General features: G+C 40.9%; 1 protein-coding gene across 2 annotated transcripts in view; it reads right to left on the reverse strand.

Annotated features, from left to right (window-relative positions):
- LOC125453711 (short transient receptor potential channel 4-like) overlaps positions 1–17,522 on the reverse strand; it is a 101,970-nt gene that overhangs the window by 6,973 nt on the left and 77,475 nt on the right. For both annotated transcript variants that reach the window (XM_048533619.2, XM_048533621.2), the window contains exons 5-9: positions 15,679–15,818; positions 13,572–13,894; positions 4,586–4,781; positions 3,838–4,044; positions 3,673–3,714 (exon numbers count right to left, since the gene is read on the reverse strand). In XM_048533619.2, coding sequence (XP_048389576.1) covers positions 3,673–3,714; positions 3,838–4,044; positions 4,586–4,781; positions 13,572–13,894; positions 15,679–15,818 — 908 coding nt within the window. The remainder of the gene's footprint in view (positions 1–3,672; positions 3,715–3,837; positions 4,045–4,585; positions 4,782–13,571; positions 13,895–15,678; positions 15,819–17,522) is intronic.

Here is a 17,522-nt window from a genome sequence, read left to right on the forward strand (position 1 = left end):
TCAGTAATGGTCAATGTGAAATAATCAACTTCTGTAAAAACCCATCTCCTCAATTCATTAATCCCCACCGGGAAGGAAATGTGCCATCCTTATCTGTGGGGCTGGAGTCACAGATATGTCCTTGACCCTTAAAGGTCCGCTGGAATGGCTGAGTATTTGAGGATGGGCAACAGGAATGAAAATAACCTTCAATATTATATTAGAGGCTTTAATGTCGTCAGGATGAAGGCTCGTAATCAACCTGAAACATTGGGTTGGATTTTGTGATGCAGTCTCCTGCACTAGATGGAGAACTAGTGGGAATGTGATTAACAGGGAAGGTTTAATGTGATTGAGTATCCATCAGTCACTTTACTAGTGCCCTGAGGCTACATGTTGGGAAACCCAACATGGCTTGCTGGGTAACCCCTGGAAAATACACCCAGCCATACAACACCAATTAATTCCCTGAGTCAGCACCTAATTCAAGCGGGCTGAAGGGAAGTGGGTAGAATCTTGGTGAGGCACCAGGAACATCTCTTGAAGAGTCACTTTTCAGGAAGGCCTGCCACAGCATAAGCCAACAGGCAGTAGCAAGGCATCTGCAGGTTAAGACCCCAACAGTGGCTGCCTTGCCTTTTGAAAATTGCTGGCCAATCAGAGGCCAGCAGGCTCACTGCCACAGGGGAAGCCTTGGTTGCTGCTCGAAGGATAGCCAACAGAGTCCAGGATCAGAGAGTGACCCAGACCACAGGTAAGTCATTGCTGGGAAGTGGGTGTTGCAATGAGAGGGAGTCAGGAGAATCAACTGCAAAGGACAGGTAGCGTGATCCTCAATAGGAGCTGCTACCTAAATGCACAGTCTGTCAATCAAACACTGAGGGCTCAAGGCCCATATCAATATGTCCATCTGACACTGAGTTAATCTCAACTGGTGGTGGGGAAGAAATTTTAATTAAGGGCCTTCCCTCCCAGAACTTAATTTAGGTAGAAGCGAGGTGGGGGCAGGGTTGAGGCAAGCTATCATCCTGCCTAAGTAAATGCCTTTGCCACCTCTGAGCTGACGACCAGCAATGAAAGCACAAGTGTATCCAGTGGTTTTAAGCAGTTCACCGATGACCTGGATTTCCATTGTCAGGTCCTTCCTTCTCATAACTTAACTGAAGACAGTTTTCACGATGTCTGGAATCTGTTACAGATACTTCCAATTCTATCCTCCTGGCTTCAGTGATAATTCTCACACTAATAGGATTCACTGAATCCAGTCATTGGCTCTATTTCTCTCTCTACAGATTCTGTTTGAGCATTTCTAGCTTTTCCTGTTTTTATTGTAGATTTCCAGTATCTGCAGTATTTTGCTTTCGAACAAATACTGAATTTCTGATCCGATGAGCAGATTGTAAATCTGTGCAAAATTTCTGCAGGTTTTATTGTTCAGGCTTTGTATTCTGGCTTTCTATTAGCTTCTAAATTGTATTGCCATATGGTCTAGCCATTGAAAGTCACGATTCTGCTCTTATTCTCTTTACGTAACTTGCAGTGCTCCTTAAGCTAAACATTACACTGCATTTATATAGTCCCAATAATCTAATGAATCATCAGTGCTGCAGTATAAGAGGAGTGGATATCAAGCATGAATGCGGGATGGAGAGGTGACGAAGGTGTAGATAAAGAGGTACATTTTCAGAGAATTAGTAAAAGCTGGAAAATATATTAGAAGGTAGAGGGCTCAATCATGTTATGACCGAAGGATCACTCTGCCGCAAGTGTTGCAATGGATGTAAGAATCACAGAATGATAGTTAAAAAGTAAGGCACATGAAGCAATTTAGTGCTCAAGAATGCTGCAGATGTAGGGTGAGGTGAGGTCAAGGAGGGCAGTGAAACTACAGTGGTTTGTTGGGGGCAGAGTTGAGAGTTGAATGAATGTCAGTGCAGGGTGGAATGTGGTTACCGGAGGAGTTAGAATCTGTCTAGGGCGGAATATGGGCAACCGTCAAGTTAAAAAGTGACAGAGGTCACGTCTGTAAATGATTAAACCACAAATGAAGATTTGGTCAAGTGTAGGTAAATGGAGTTGGAGGTGGACCATGGTAGAGTTTGAAATAAGGTACCTTTTGGATCGGGTTTATGTTCTTGCATAGGTCAGAGGTTATTCATTGATCTCAAGAGAAAGGTTCTAAGATACATATTTTCAGGAGAAGCTGAAAATGTGGGTGAGGGGGGAATGAAAAGATTGTTTTGGTTGCAAAAACTTTGAGCTACACCAACCTCAATTATAATGGTGTTGACATGTATCTCTGCTGTCATTAACTCAGTTGATTAACTCTTAGTTCTGATAGGATTTCAACTCTACTTGAAGGGCCAATGTTCATTAATATGAAGACAGCTGGACCTGGGTGAACATTAAGCACACTACTGCAGCTCCTTGGCTACAGGAGACATGATTACTTGGCAGATCAACTGATCTCCAAACTGGAGGACTGTATGTCCATGAGGGACCTCTGGGATTATTTGCTCTCTTAACGTAATGGTGACAAGGGGGCAATAATTTATTTCATATTAAACTAGTAAAGAACACTTGTTCCAAGAATAGTCTCTTATTCCTGTGCTCTAATACCCTTGCAATAATGTCAACATGCCATTTGCCTTCCCAAATGCTTTCTGTGCAATACATGCAAAAATTTTATGTTTCTTGTAACAGTATGCCCAAGTCTCTCTGAATGACAATACTTACAAGATTCTCAACTTTAAGAAAGTATTCTGACTTTCTGTTCTTAAAAGTCAAACTGAATGACCACACTCTTCCCTTCATTAACATTCAGGGGATTACCACTGACTAGGAACTGAGCTGACCAGACATATAAATACTGTGGCTACAAAAATAGGCCAGAGACTAGGAATTCTAAGATCAGCAACTCATTACCTGAGTCCACCACCACACCCCCACTCCCCCTGCACCCCGCCCCCTCCAACCCATACCAGTTCACCATCTACAAGGACAAGATTCCAGTGTGATAGAAGACTCTCCACTTGCCTGGATAGCTACAGAGCCACAACACTCAGGAAATTCAGAACCACCCAGGACAAAGCAACCAGCTTGACTGGCACTTCATGCACTACCTTCACCATTAACTCCTTCACCTACAATATAGTGTGGCAGCAGTGTGCATGAGCTACAAGATGCACTGTCCCTAATCTCCCAAACTTCTTTTGACAGCACCTCCCAAATCCATTACCATTACTACCTTAAAAGACAATGGGAAGAGATGCATGGGGATACCATTGCACACATGTTTCGCTTCAAGTCATATACCTTCCTCAATTGGAAGTATATCACCTTTTCTGCACTGTTAACAGTCAAAATCCTGGAACTTCCACTTTAACAGCAATTTTGATGCCCTACACCCAAAAGGTTGTATCAATTACAGAAGACAGTTCACCATGACTTTTTCCAAGGCAATTAGAGATAGGTTAAAAATACTCAGCTAAACAGTGATGCCAAATCCCATGAACCAAAACAAACGCTTCAGCTGCTACCATATTGCCCATTCAATTAATTTCTTTGTAGCCGTAATGTGGTTTCCTCACATCTTGTATTCTCACCTGGCATTGTATGATGCGAAAACTTAGATTCATTTTTAAAACTTAACTGTTGCAAAAGAAAACTAAATGTATTTTAAAATTTCCTTACTTGGTACTGATGATTTCGCCTCAGATTGTTAGCTGCCCTCCTCTTGAAAAGAAGATAAAACATACAAGTGAATAAATAAAGCAATATGCTGTGAAAATGCAGAGTGTTTTACCACTTTGGTATCAAAATGCGACAAAATATGCAGGAAGAAAATAAATTACTTACCCCGAGAGAGCCAAGACTTTCAGGTTTCTTTCGCTTTTGTTTGCAGAGAATTTTAAAGCATAAATGCCTTTGCATCCATTTTATTAAATACCACACAGACTTTGGACTTGGAATAATGTTAAAAGGAGTTGGAAGAGTTCCACCTTCTTCAAAATAGCTCATCCACAGCTTTGTCCTTGCAAATTTCCACTCAATATCTGCATGGTCCTGAACAAATCAAACAAATTTCAATGGTCACATTTGTACTCGGTTCTGTTCGGATCTGTATGAATTGCAATCCTCCACTCAAATTTATATTTCATCATTTAAATATAAACAGATGTTGAAACTGTCTCTAACGAAATAAAAGTTCATTTTGCTCGTTAATTATTTATTTTCAATTTTTTGCTGAATTTAATTTTCAATCATGTTTTAAATCTATATGGCAATTCAATTTTGACATTTTCAGAACTGCAAATTCGAATTGGTTAAGTTTAAGCATAAATAAAATGTAATGTACTGGAAAAGTACACATCACGGTCTATATATAAAATAGAAACATAGGTCAATATCTTGGTGACTAGCAAAAATGGTCAAGTGGGTCATATTGGAAATTGTCATTTCTCTTTTAAATAGCAATCTGCCTGAATGCGCATTCTTATAGTTAAGAAGTACTCCTTGGTTTACATGTAGTCTCTTATATGAAACACGTCATCATTTTTAAACTAATTCTATTCTTAACAGCAGAAGGTATTCAGGAAGAACTCACCGCAATAAGTTGGTAGGAATTGTTCATCATAGCTATCAGCATATTGAGCAAAACGACAAGCGAGATAATATTGTACGTTCCAAACATAGTGGCACCTACAAACTCCGTGAATTCATGACGAGCCTTCACATTTGTCACATATAGGTTAATAAGACCAAATATTGACCAAAACAGTGACTGAAGAGTTTCAAATAGCCTGCAAAGAAGATCCAGAACTTAGGAACATGACAGGTGCAGGAATAGGAGTAGGTCATTTAGCACCTTGAGTCTATTCTGCAACTCATTAAAATCATGAGATAGTAGGAACTGCCAATGCTGGAGAATCTGAGATAACAAGGTGTAGAGATGGATGAACACAGCAGGCCAAGAGGAGCAGGAAAGCTGACGTTTCAGATCTGGACTCTTCTTCAGAAAAATTATTTAACATTTTTCCAAAGAAGGGTCCAGACTCAAAATGTCAGCTTTCCTGCTCCTCTGATACTGCTTAGCCTGCTATGTTCATCCAGATCTACACTTTGTTATCTCATTAAAATCATGATTAACTTGCGATTTTATTACATGTACCCACCTGCCTTGATCCGAAATCTTTTCATGGTTTTTTTTTTCAGTTTTCCTGTTCGTCTCTTGGTGGCACCCCTGTTAATTTGAGGGGGACTGACAGATGCTATGATCTCAGCACAGGCAAAGACAATAAGACAAGTCCCAAGTTTACCTCAGCTGGAATCAGGATTACGTCCTTGGCCTGTTGGTCTTATTCTTGACAACACGCTAGCCAACTCAGTTACTACCACCTGATGATTCTTTAGTTAAGAAAACAAAACTGCGCGTGTCAGAACTGACAAGTGCTTTTGCATTAACTGTTATCCACAGAACTGAGTTTGCAAGTGTTTTTTCTTTAATTTCAAAAGAATTAGCTATTATTTTACACTTACCCCAATAAACCTAAAATTCTCACTCAAGAAAAAATATTTTAAACTTTTATTTATATTACATATTTAATAAAATATTTTTCAGGCACTTTTTGACATCGCAGAAGTATTATCAAAGAAAATTTGACACCAAGTCACATTGGGCAACATCCAGTCATTTGCCTAAAAGCTTAATCAACAGGGTTGTTTTTAATGCATATTTTAAACAATGAAAACAAAAAAAAGGTACACAATACAGAGGTGGAGAGATTTAGGGAAAGAATTCTAGCATTCAGGTTTCAGTAGCTGAAGTCATAGCAGTCATTGATGGAACAATTACATTTAGCAACGTTTAATTTTCTTTATTCATTCACAGGATGCAGATGTCACCAGCAGACATTTATTGCCCATCCCTAATTGCCTAGATGGCAGTTAAGAGTCAACCACATTGCTCTGGGTCTGAAGTCATTTATCAGCCTGAGTAAGCAAGGATGGCAGTTTCCCTCCCTAAAAGGTCATTAGTGAACCAAAGGGTTTTTCTAATAATCAACAACAATGTCATGGTCATCATTAGACTCCTAATTCAAGAATTGCAGAGGTAGAGATACCTTCAAAGCATGTGGGCCTAGGGAGGTACAAAGGTTATTGGGGTGTGAAACATGGAATAAGATGGAAACAAATTCAGAATTTTAAAGTTGATGAGTTGCATAATGAGGAGACAAATTGGGCCAAAGAGCACAGGGGTGATGGGTAAATTATACTTAGTGTGAATTACAACATGGGCACAAGCAATTAGAATAACTTCACGCTTGTGCAAGACCAAAAATAAAGGCTTGTCAGTAATGTGCTGTAAAGCACAAAACTAAAAGCAATGAAGGCACGATGAGGATTTCAACAACAGATGAGCTGAGGAAGATGCATAATCGGTGATGCTAAGGAGGTGGAATTAGGCAGTCTTAGTGATGGCATGAATATGTAATTGGAAGCTCACTTTGTAAAATTGTAAACTGTCAGAGTTAGAAGCTTGTCAGGACAAGGAATAGAGTTGGCTCATAGGGCATTCAGCTTTTGCTGGGGGCCAAAAATAATTGCTTTGAATTTAACCATAAATTCAAGGCTTCATGGAAGGTTACTACCCTGAGCTCTGGCAAGTTATCTCATGCATGATTACTATTCTCCTTATTGTGTACACACCATGCCTCTGAGGCACTGCCCTCGTGCTACTGTGCCTTCACCCAATGGGAGAAATGTTTGCAGCTGCCAGGACCTTCTAAGATTCATGCCAATGATAACATGTTTAAATCCCAAGTGTATACCAGGTCAAATGCTACAAGTCAGGAGTAGCCTTTCACAGTTGAAGTGTGAGAACAATAACTCCAAAGGTGATCGACTGAAACTAGTTGGCATTGAAATTTGCTATCAGAACTTGAAGGTCCTGGTGAACAAGGTGCTTGAGAGTTGGGTCATCTGGTTTTCTTAAAACCAGCAAATGGCAGTATGAACTAGACCTGGACAGCCTGGTTTGAAGTTACCACCTGGTTTAGTGCAGTGTCTAAGGTTTGAGGAATGTCCAGAAGTGTACAAAGAAGTTTAATGATCTCTGTGCTCTGAATGGGTGAATGCCACCATCTCTTCTTTGTTGCCTCATATTCACTAACTCTGCAGAAACACAGATCTCCCACCAAGACTCATGGGCTCCCATTTTCACCACTCTATGCAGCATCAATCTTCAGCGGTTCTCATTCACCCTAACACTCTACATTACTAACCCTGCACGCCCTCTGTGGGTTCTACTCATTCAGGAGACTCAACAATTTGCCTGCACATGCAACAATACTAACAGCCAGTGCCAGCCACTTTAATCTCACCCAATCCATTCCTTTGTCTCATTGCAAAAAAAAGACTTACAAGAAGGGTCTAAGAGCCAAACTGGGGAGCCCAACATTCATGTTATCACCCAGTACAAGGAGAAAAAGTATTAGCTTACAATAGTGGATGGAGATTGCTCAGGTGGTCATGTGGAGGTGCCAAGACCACCATGTCCTTTTAACCAAATAAGATTCATTGTAAATTTCGACACTATTCCCACAAGACCATCACTGAGAATGTATTCTCAATAGACCCAAGCTACCACACCTATGCTGCTACTTATTCTTTGTCGTCAACACGCACCAACTGATCCACATTGTTTCCATCCTGAGGGGAGCCGATTCACCCAACCAACATCTCCTTCTCCACTCCTGAGGAAGTAGCCACAAACTCCTCTGACAATTGACCGTCAAGGTTGTGTCCTGCATCCTCCACCAGCTCAGATACTGATATCTCTGTGGGTAAATGAGTGAGGTTAAAGTCAAGTGCACATTCTCTGGTGAGCACATTATGACAACGATTCTGTGGCTTGTTGAGAAGGAAACTCAACAGGTACTGGGAAGGCTGCTGGAGTCCAGGTAAGTGCTGAGTGTGAGACAGAAGGGAACCCCAATGGTGTTAGGCATTAATATGCTGAGAAGGGTGTCACAAATAAATTTGTTGGAGGCACTCAGAAACCTGGATCAAAGGTTGGAGGATTCCACCAATACCACTGATAGTTTGCTGGCTCCAGCATGCACACGTTTGGCTGTCTCCCTGGACATGTTTATCACCAGCCATGGACAAACAGCTCCAGCACACAATATCTGGCAGTTATATGCACACACCTGCACTCCAGTGCTGTAGCTATCGGTACTCAGCACCAACAGCATGGAAACAGAGGACAAATAAGGGTTGTTGGCCACATTTTCAGGTGCCCCTTCCTCACAATGAAATAAGCCAGAAAGCACCCAGGTAGAGGAAGAACCATACACACAGTGCCTCAAAACTCTCTCCTGAGATGCTCCTGAGGTCCCTGCACCTCTGTCTCTGTGCAAGGTCAATCTGAGAAGGGGGAGATTGCATCTGGCAGGACACTTTCGCAATTTCCATGCTCCCTAACCAGAAATGACCCAGGGTCTCCCATCCAAAACTACAATACCGACAGGCTCCATTATAAGGCAGACTCCCTCCACTCCAGCTGTAGCATTTTGGACTGTACTTAGATGTAGTAGGGGGGAAAAGAAGAAGAAACCTGCTGGCAGCACCTAGGTGCCATGTGTGAAACTTCATTGTAAATACATTATCACATTTTAAAATATATATTAATGTTTTATCATTAGCTGCATGACTGACTGTCAATTAGTTGCAATATAGGAATGAAACTCAAGAGGCTAGCCATCCTTAGTACCATACAATGTTCTACCTATGTCTGATTGATAGTTATTCTTTCAGTGATGTCCATGCTAACAAGATACTTTATAATGATCGAATCAGATGTTGTGAAAGCATCCATCAGTTTATGATCTGAAGTCTTATTAAAAGTACTGTTAAGCTGCACTTACAATTGGGATTAAACAGTGGAAGCTGGTCTCTGTAGCATCATAACATTTACAGTCATTGAAGGAGGGCCACACAACTCAGTACTGTTCAAGGAAGTTCCCAACGAGGTCCAGCCTGGGGTTGCTTTAGTTGGCACTGTTGCACAATAGTTCCTTCTGATGGACATCCTCATGTCCCTAGTTGGCGCAATGCTGTACTGTCAAAGATCCTCATCATCTGTCACATAGCCTTGTTGTGTCCACCAGTTTAATGGAACAAAATTTTCCAAGGATTAAACAGTATCATTTGCCTGTACTGTATGGCCACAAACGCTCTTCCAGACCCCTGCCTAATCTGACTTACCTGGGAACATTTGTTGAGGAGTCATCCTATAACCCTCAATGGCCTTAAATATCAGAGGAAATTGCTGCACTTTAGATGCAGTGGACATTACAACGTTGTGTTCCACTATCTTTAAACAGAGTACAATGCCACAGTCCCTCATCCACACAGCATTCCACGGATGACGAGCGACTGTGACTCTCGGGTATTTCATTGCATCAGGAAGGCATCTGTGGCTGCAGGTTGACATTAGAAGACTACACAACATCCACTAGAGATTGAAGCTGGTTCCAGGTTTTCAGATGCTTGTGTTTCTCATCCATCCTGTGTATGCTCTCATTGCTGTGGACACACGGATGTCAACAGTTCCGTGTCTGGGTCCTTTGGGAATGTTCATATGAATGAGGCAATATCAGAAATAAAAGGAGCTTCTCAATAATGTAGTATTTCAGCAGCTGCAGCGCACACAAACACTATTCAAATAGTGCACATGAAGGCCTCTGACAAGGAAGGCAGTGGCATGTCTCTACGGGGATCTTTCGCATTGTTGACCTGATTCAGGTGTATGTTGCTTAAGCCATATGGAACACACATGCTGAGTGACTCAAAATGAGGTTATAACAATAAAGATTCCTTTCCTCACCCTCAGCCGACACAGTAACCAAGAAACGTAGCATTCCGTATAAGCCAAAGGTACGAATATTTTACAATTTAAGGTGTGAAATGTACAGCTTCCGAACCTTGTGCAAACTATAACACAATAGAGGGTGATTATGAATTGTGGGACAAAGGTGAAATTTCACAGTTCACCTGGTATTATTTATGTTTCACAGGCATTACTATGATTTATTTTAAATGTTAAATGAGATGGCCAAGGTTGTGGTGAGACTTTTAGTCTAGACGGTTCACATCCAGAATTCAATGATACAAAATGTCTTTAAACTGTGTGTTTGTTTAATGTCACTGTCCCTTGATGGGCCTCACCTCACTCACAAGTGGAGGCCTGAGCCTCACAGGTTAAAGAATCACACCTGCCAACTCTGGATACGGGGGCATTGAGCACACAACTGTCAACCATCCCACTGTCCACCTTCATCCTTGTGATGTTGTGTGACGAGACTGAAGGAGGGATTGAGTGTGATTAAAATGTTTGCAAGAGCTGTTAGCGGGTGTTGAAAGGATTCCCACTGAGTTAATAGGAAGCTCAGATGGCAGGAACATGGTTAATAGTTTGGGAGGACGAGAACCATTGATTGGAGATCTGTCATGCACTAGTGGGAGTTGTGTACAGTGTCAAAGTTAGAGTGGGTGTAAGATAGAAGACAGAAAACTGCACTTATCCTGAGGGTATTTCTGGGCATTTCTTTCACCTGGGATACCAAACTGACCCAGATCGTTTCCTCTGTCCAGGCTGGCTACATATAATGGTGTGACCTCCTTTCTATGTCTGGATGAAACAGCATTACACTTCTGCTGACCACCCCATCCACCAAGACCTCTAGGTCCATGTTGGACAAACAGGGTGCTAGCATCCCTTTCTGGAGCATATCTTTAATGATAAATGCTGAGAACAAAATTGTCAAGGAGAGTTTGAGTTGACAAGGGTAGTTCCTGGCTCCAAGTATTTGAAATAGTGTTCAGCTGAGGTTGAAATATGGCTCCCACGGCACGATTTCTTGGATGTTCCAGCAGTGGTAACCAATTCTACCTCATTACCTCACAAGTGAGTAAGGCAGATTGGACTAGTAACTAATGATGTGATCAGTGGAAATTTGCATAAGTGAAGTCACCATCAGCTATGGCAGGAAGCCTTCCATGAAACATCTGAAAACAGCACAGGTAAAACATTTTAGAAATTAAGTCCATTAAGACAGGGTTCAGTCCCTCATTCCCTTTCTATTGAAAGCTGCAATTAGAATATGGTTTCACAGATAGTAGTAACATTTTGCGATGTCAGTCTATTAGCAATGCTGGCTGCTTACGTTAGTCAGACAAATACAAAACTGAAAAGGTCAAAAACAAATTAAATTAAATATATTCATAAACGTCCAAACATTTTAAAAATTCCATCATGGTGATCAATTTGAAACAGATAACTTTAAGTGATGATCTTTCATACACCCATTTGGCATGTCTACTGTGCTGAGTATGCAGTTTCAAAGTAAACTATGAGATAGCAAAGTGTCGAGCTGGATGAACACAGCAGGCCAAGTAGCATCTTAGGAGCACAAAAGCAGACGTTTTGGGCCTGGACCCTTCATCAGAAAAGAGGGAGAGGGGGGAGGGTTCTGAAATAAATAGGGAGAGAGGGGGAGGTGGATCGAAGATGGATTGAGGAGAAGATAGGTGAAGAGGAGACAGACAAGTCAAAGAGGCAGGGATGGAGCCAGGAGAGGTGTGTAGGTGGGGAGGGGATAGGTCAGTCCGGGGAGGATGGACAGGTCAAGGGGGCGGGATGAGGTTAGTAGGAAGGAAATGGACGTGCGGCTTGAGGTCGGAGGAGGGGATAGGTGAGAAGAACAACAGGTTGGGGAGGCGGGGACAAGCTGGGCTGGTTTTGGGGTGCAGTGGGGTGGGGGAGATTTTGAAGCTTGTGAAATCCACATTGATACCATTAGGCTGCAGGGTTCCCAAGTGGAATATGAGTTGCTGTTCCTGCAACCTACGGGTGGCATCATTGTGGCACTGCAGGAGGCTCATGATGGACATGTTGTCTAAGGAATGGGAGGGGGAGTTGAAATGGTTCATGACTAGGAGGTGCAGTTGTTTATCGCGAATCGAGCGTAGATGTTCTGCAAAGCGGTCCTCAAGCCTCTGTTTGGTTTCCCCAATGTACAGGAGGCCACAATGGGTACAGCAGATGCAATGTACCACATTGGGAGATATGCAGTTGAACACCTGATTGATGTGGAAAGTCTACTTAGGGCCTGGGATGGGGGTGAGGGAGGAGGTATGGGAGCAGGTGCAGCACTTCATGCAGTTGCAGGGGCAAGTGCTCGGTGTAGTGGGGTTGGAGGGGAGTGCGGAGCAGACAAGGGAGTCATGGAGAGAGTGGTCTCTCTGGAAGGCAGACAAGGGTGGGGCGGGTCTTTGGGGTCGGATTGCAAATGGTGGAAGTGTCAGAGGATGATGCGTTGGATACAGAGGCTGGTAGGGTGTTACGTGAGGATGAGGGGAATTCTCTTTTTGTGGATATTGCGGGGACAGGGTGTGAGGGATGAGTTGCGAAAAATACGACAGACAGGGTCAAGGGCATTCTGGATCACTGTGGGGTGGGGGGGAGGTGCGGTCCTTGAAAAACGAGGACATCTGAGATGTTCGGGAGTGGAATGCCTCATCCTGGGAGCAGATGCCGCAGAGGCGAAGGAATTGGGAATAGGGAATGGCATTTTGCAGGAAGTTGGGTGGGAGGAAGTGTATTCTAGGTAGCTGTGGGAGTCGATGGGCTTGAAATGGATATTGGTTTCTCGGTGGTTTCAGCTTGGGAACTCTGCAGCCCAATGGTATCAATATGGAGTTAAAGCTTCAAAATCTCCCCTCTCACTAGTGCATTCCAAAACCAGCCCAGCTCCTCCCCGCCTCCCCAACCTGTCCTTCCTCCCACCTATCCCCTCCACCCACCTCAAGCCCCACCCCCATCTCCTACCTATGAAACCTCATCCCGCCCCCTTGACCTGTCCATCCTCCCCAGGCTGACCTATCCCCTCCCCACCTACACTCACCTCTACTGGCTCCATCCCTGCCTCTTTAACTTGTCTGTCTCTTCTCCACCTATCTTCTCCTCTATCCATCTTCGATCCGCGCGCCCCCTCCCTATTTATTTCAGAACCCTCTCCCCGTCCCCGTTTTCTGATGAAGCGTCTAGGCCTGAAACGTCAGCTTTTGTGCTTCCATGATGCTGCTTGGCCTGCTGTGTTCATCCGGCCCTACACTTTGTTATCTTGGATTCTCCAGTGTCTGCAGTTCCCATTATCTCTCTCAAAGTAAACTATGCTGATATATTGTCACCGACTGTCTCCAGCAATTCTGGTGTGGTGCGACTATAAACTAATGGATAACCCTTGCGACAGTAAAGCACAAAGTCTATTTATGAGACCATCCTCTCAATTCCCAGCCTCCCCCAACTCCAGCACATTACAGTATTGGTTCAACAGTAGAAATAAAACATTTGTGTACAGAATGTCCCTTACTGTTTCAATGCAAAATATGTTTCGATGTGACGGGATTTTTGTTATGCATGCTCTCTTGTGAGGTAACAATGCACATTGGAAGTTTTTGTACAGACTCATGATTGTAATGAATATCTAACTATAACTTGCAATTCAAAAGAAAATAAAAATGCTTACGTTGAAAAGGCATTGTTCTGTTTTTCACACCTTATCCCTTTGCAATTATTTGGTTCCTCTGTAGCATTTGTCTCATAGTAAAAGTATAATTGATTCAGACCATTTGCAAAAGCTAGTAGCACCAGACAGTATATGAATAAAAACTTCAGAATATCCAACAGCATACGTCCAAGAGATATTTGGAGAGGTCCCAGATGAGAATTAGCAGTGAAAAGTGAAATTAGGCGAAGAGAACTGAAGATGTTTGCAATAGCAAATAATGCTTCAGCAACTAGGGTGGGATGCCACATTTCCCAGTCCTGCCGTTGACGTGAACCACTGTACTTTAAACAAAATAACAGTGTCAGTATAAAACACATACCAACTTCGATCAGCTTGATAAAGGTCAATGACTATTTATCAGTCCCAAAAATAAAATAGTTCATTGTACAAATCAGAAAATGATCATAATAATCTCAGTTTAGAGAAACGCTTGTTTCATTTTACTGACTTATGCAGTCTAAATATAAAGTCTACAGTTATTAGCATATATTAGATATCAATTTCAAAATACAAGAACATAATTATTTGCAGCTAAATTATGGTCATCGACACGAACATCAAACCACAAATGACAAACTCAACGACTGCCTTCTCTTACTGTTTCACTGATGTATTGCAACAGCTGTTAAGCATAGTATCTGGGTGCTTACAGGTACTAATATATATATTGTATTTTTAGAGATTTTTAAATTCAAAAAGATATCTTATTTCTTTGAAAGCATAATGATTACTGCTGTGAAAATCATTGTTTTTAATTGATCTGGAAATGATGTGTGGGGTAATCTTTTCTTCAAACTCCTGTTAAATTACAGATGCTGTTGAGTTAAAGATTGAAAATAGAGCTCAAAATAAACATTTGATAGATACAAAGTATTCGACTTTGCAGAAGTATAATTCTACATTTTGATAGATAGTTTTGAGCAAGACTACCTAATCTGGTCACTTATAATGTTTTAGAAATTTAAAACTGTTCAGCAAAGCTGCTTAAACTATACATTTTGTCAAAGAACGATAAAGAAATGTTGAATATAAAATGTGAGTTCAAAATTTCTGTAAAATAAGAATTGAAATGCTTGTGTTTAAAATTATATTTGCCCACCAAGAATTACATTTAAACACCTCATGAGCTAACATATCCTCAGCTTTGTAATGTGATCCAGTTCATTATTAAAGCTTGTATAAATAATCATGGTTTATTACAAACTGAAGCTAAGATTTAAGTATTTGCATGTGGAGAGGTATATCACATATTGTGAGCATATATGGGTTGAGTTCCAGGCTGGAACTCAGAAGGGCTATCCTCAAAGCTTGAAAACCTAGTTGTGGTAAAAGTAGAAAAGTAGAGACAGAAATACACAGTGCTTCATTTTCTTGTGTCTGAATCTACTAGAAATATTTCATGGTCAACTGAGCATGATAGGTCATGCTCAATGCTGCTAGCAAAGAAACATTTCACATTCTTTGCAGTTTTTTCCTTCTCTCTTTCTGCTTTCTTCTTATCATGTCTATTATTATTGTCTCTCATTTCACTGTTATTTACAAATGCCCATTCTTTACATCTGTATTCTCTTCTTCACCTGTTACTTTCAGGTGTTTCTTTCTCACCTTTCAGCTGTTTTATTTTTCCTCTTTTCAATTCCACTTCCTCACCTTGTTTTGTTTATATATTCCTTGCACTACAGCACCTCTTTGATTCCAGTTTTTATTTGTTCTCTAATAAAATTCCCACTCTCACCTAATTCTTTATTGCAATTGCCCTTTCCTGTTTCCTTTACGTACCACCAAGCTAAATTAAGCAAGTGTTTTGGTGCTTTGGTTTATGCTGGAATCAGTATGTTCACTCAGCTGCATCTACAATCCAATAAATTATCGCAATAAAAACTGAAAGAACTGTGAATGCTGTAAATCAGGAACAAAAACAAAGTTACTGGAAAAGCTCAGCAGGTCTGGCAGCATCTGTGAAGGAAAAAACAGAGTTAGAGCTTTGGGTCTGGTGACCCTTCCTCAGAAGTCATCACAATGTTCAGTTGCTAAGAAAGAACGAGATAACTGAAAAAGGAATTACCTTAACAAAGGCAACAATTTTCAGAGAAATTGTTGCTAGGTATAAAGAATTCATTACAAAATCCATAAGGTTCCACCAGTCGTGTATATAGTCCTGAAGTCCACCATCCCACATTTGTTTTACTTCACCCCAAATGAAACCTGTGGCCAAAGGGAAAGAAAAGCATCTGAAAGTGTAAGTTCTGAGCTGTGAATGACCCAGCTTGCTGTCCCTTAGTTAACTGACTCAATTTCATATTCCTGCATCTGTTTATCCTTCTGTCTGCTTGAAATTTCTCAAATTATGAGAAGGTAACAGAAAAATATTAGTTTTCAGTTAAAATAATTTAGTTCCGAAGGGTTTATTTCAGAATAATTAGCAATAAATCTAAAATAATGGACTGGTTAAAAAAATCAAACACACATTACACTAGTGCATAAGGGTGGTCTGCTTCTGCTAATAATTTAATAATAGTGGGTAGATGTTGGTCATTAATATCTGCTCATAATCTGGCAGAGAAAGCTTCCTATCCACCATAAAATCCATGAGGCTTATATTCCACTGAAAGCAATGAAACGAAAATCAGGTGCATCCTATAAACAGGTGGCTGCTTCATTCCCCCAGACTACCACCTGTGTGGCAAAGTCAAATTTGATTTCAGCATACATGCTAAAGTGTTGAGTTATGTTATTTAGATAGATTTTAGAAAGACACTGTCTTGCCACAATGTAATAAAATATAAGCTCCGTTGGGATTTCTATTTGGTGTTTTCTGAACATTGCTATCATTATGCCAATAAAGCAAAATTGCTCCACGAATATACTCCAGTATTAGAATGGAAGTATCCCTTATAACTGAGAGAAGTTTCCAGCCACCTAATTTGCACACTAGGGAAAGTGTACGTCTATACCACTTTAAAAATCCTTAATATTGAATGATAAATATTGTATAGCACCCTAGAGAGAACTTTCCATTTCTTCAAATGATTACATAAAACCATTTACATTCACTGGAGAGAAGATGGAGGCTTCGTATTAGTGTTTCACATGAAAGGCAGGACCTCTGACAGTACAGCACTTCAGCAGTACTGTGCTGGAATGTCAACTGGGTTTTATGCCTATGTTTTTGTTGTCAGACTTGAACCCGGTATCTGATGTTTCAGAGATCCAACAAATCACACGTAACACTAGCAAACAAAGCATCTGCTAACTTAATGGATAGATACATCAGTATCTTCAGTTCTCTAACGTGTAAGTTTGATATCTTACATTGCATTTAGGTCAATGTTTCTAACCTAAATGTCTGTGATACAGGGAATGGAGTGATGTGTGTGACAAGTCTCATCCTTCCAACTACAGGTTACCAGCAAATCTGTACAATGGTCTTGATGCAATGGGGGTAATATTTCCAAGTGCATGTAGGCAGTGTACATACTGTGAAGTCAATGAATGGAAAGCGTGAATTTCCTGGTATATAATAGCAAAGGAAGTGAACGTAAGAATTTCACCATGAATAAAGACACTATTGTCAAGAGAAAAAGAGCATGTATACAAAGAGCTTTTTGAATAATGACAGACCTTCTGATAATGGTCTCATCATTGGGTGTGGGTGGAGGGTTAATGCATAATCAGAGCATCTTTATAAATGGAGATTTTATTTTTCACTTAAGATTAGGAAAAGCAGAACAGCTTATATGGTAAAGGTTGAGATTTTAAAGAAAATAAATACAGGTTAGTATTTTTACAACCAAAATCTAATTTTTAGAACCTACAAGGAGGAGAAGGGAGAATCACAAACCGAAATTTCAAATTAAAGTGAGGCAACTTTACAAAAATGGGCAATGTTTAATGGGTAAGTCTACATAC

Source organism: Stegostoma tigrinum, chromosome 6 (assembly GCF_030684315.1).
Source record: "Stegostoma tigrinum isolate sSteTig4 chromosome 6, sSteTig4.hap1, whole genome shotgun sequence".
NCBI classification, from domain to species: Eukaryota; Metazoa; Chordata; class Chondrichthyes; order Orectolobiformes; family Stegostomatidae; genus Stegostoma; species Stegostoma tigrinum.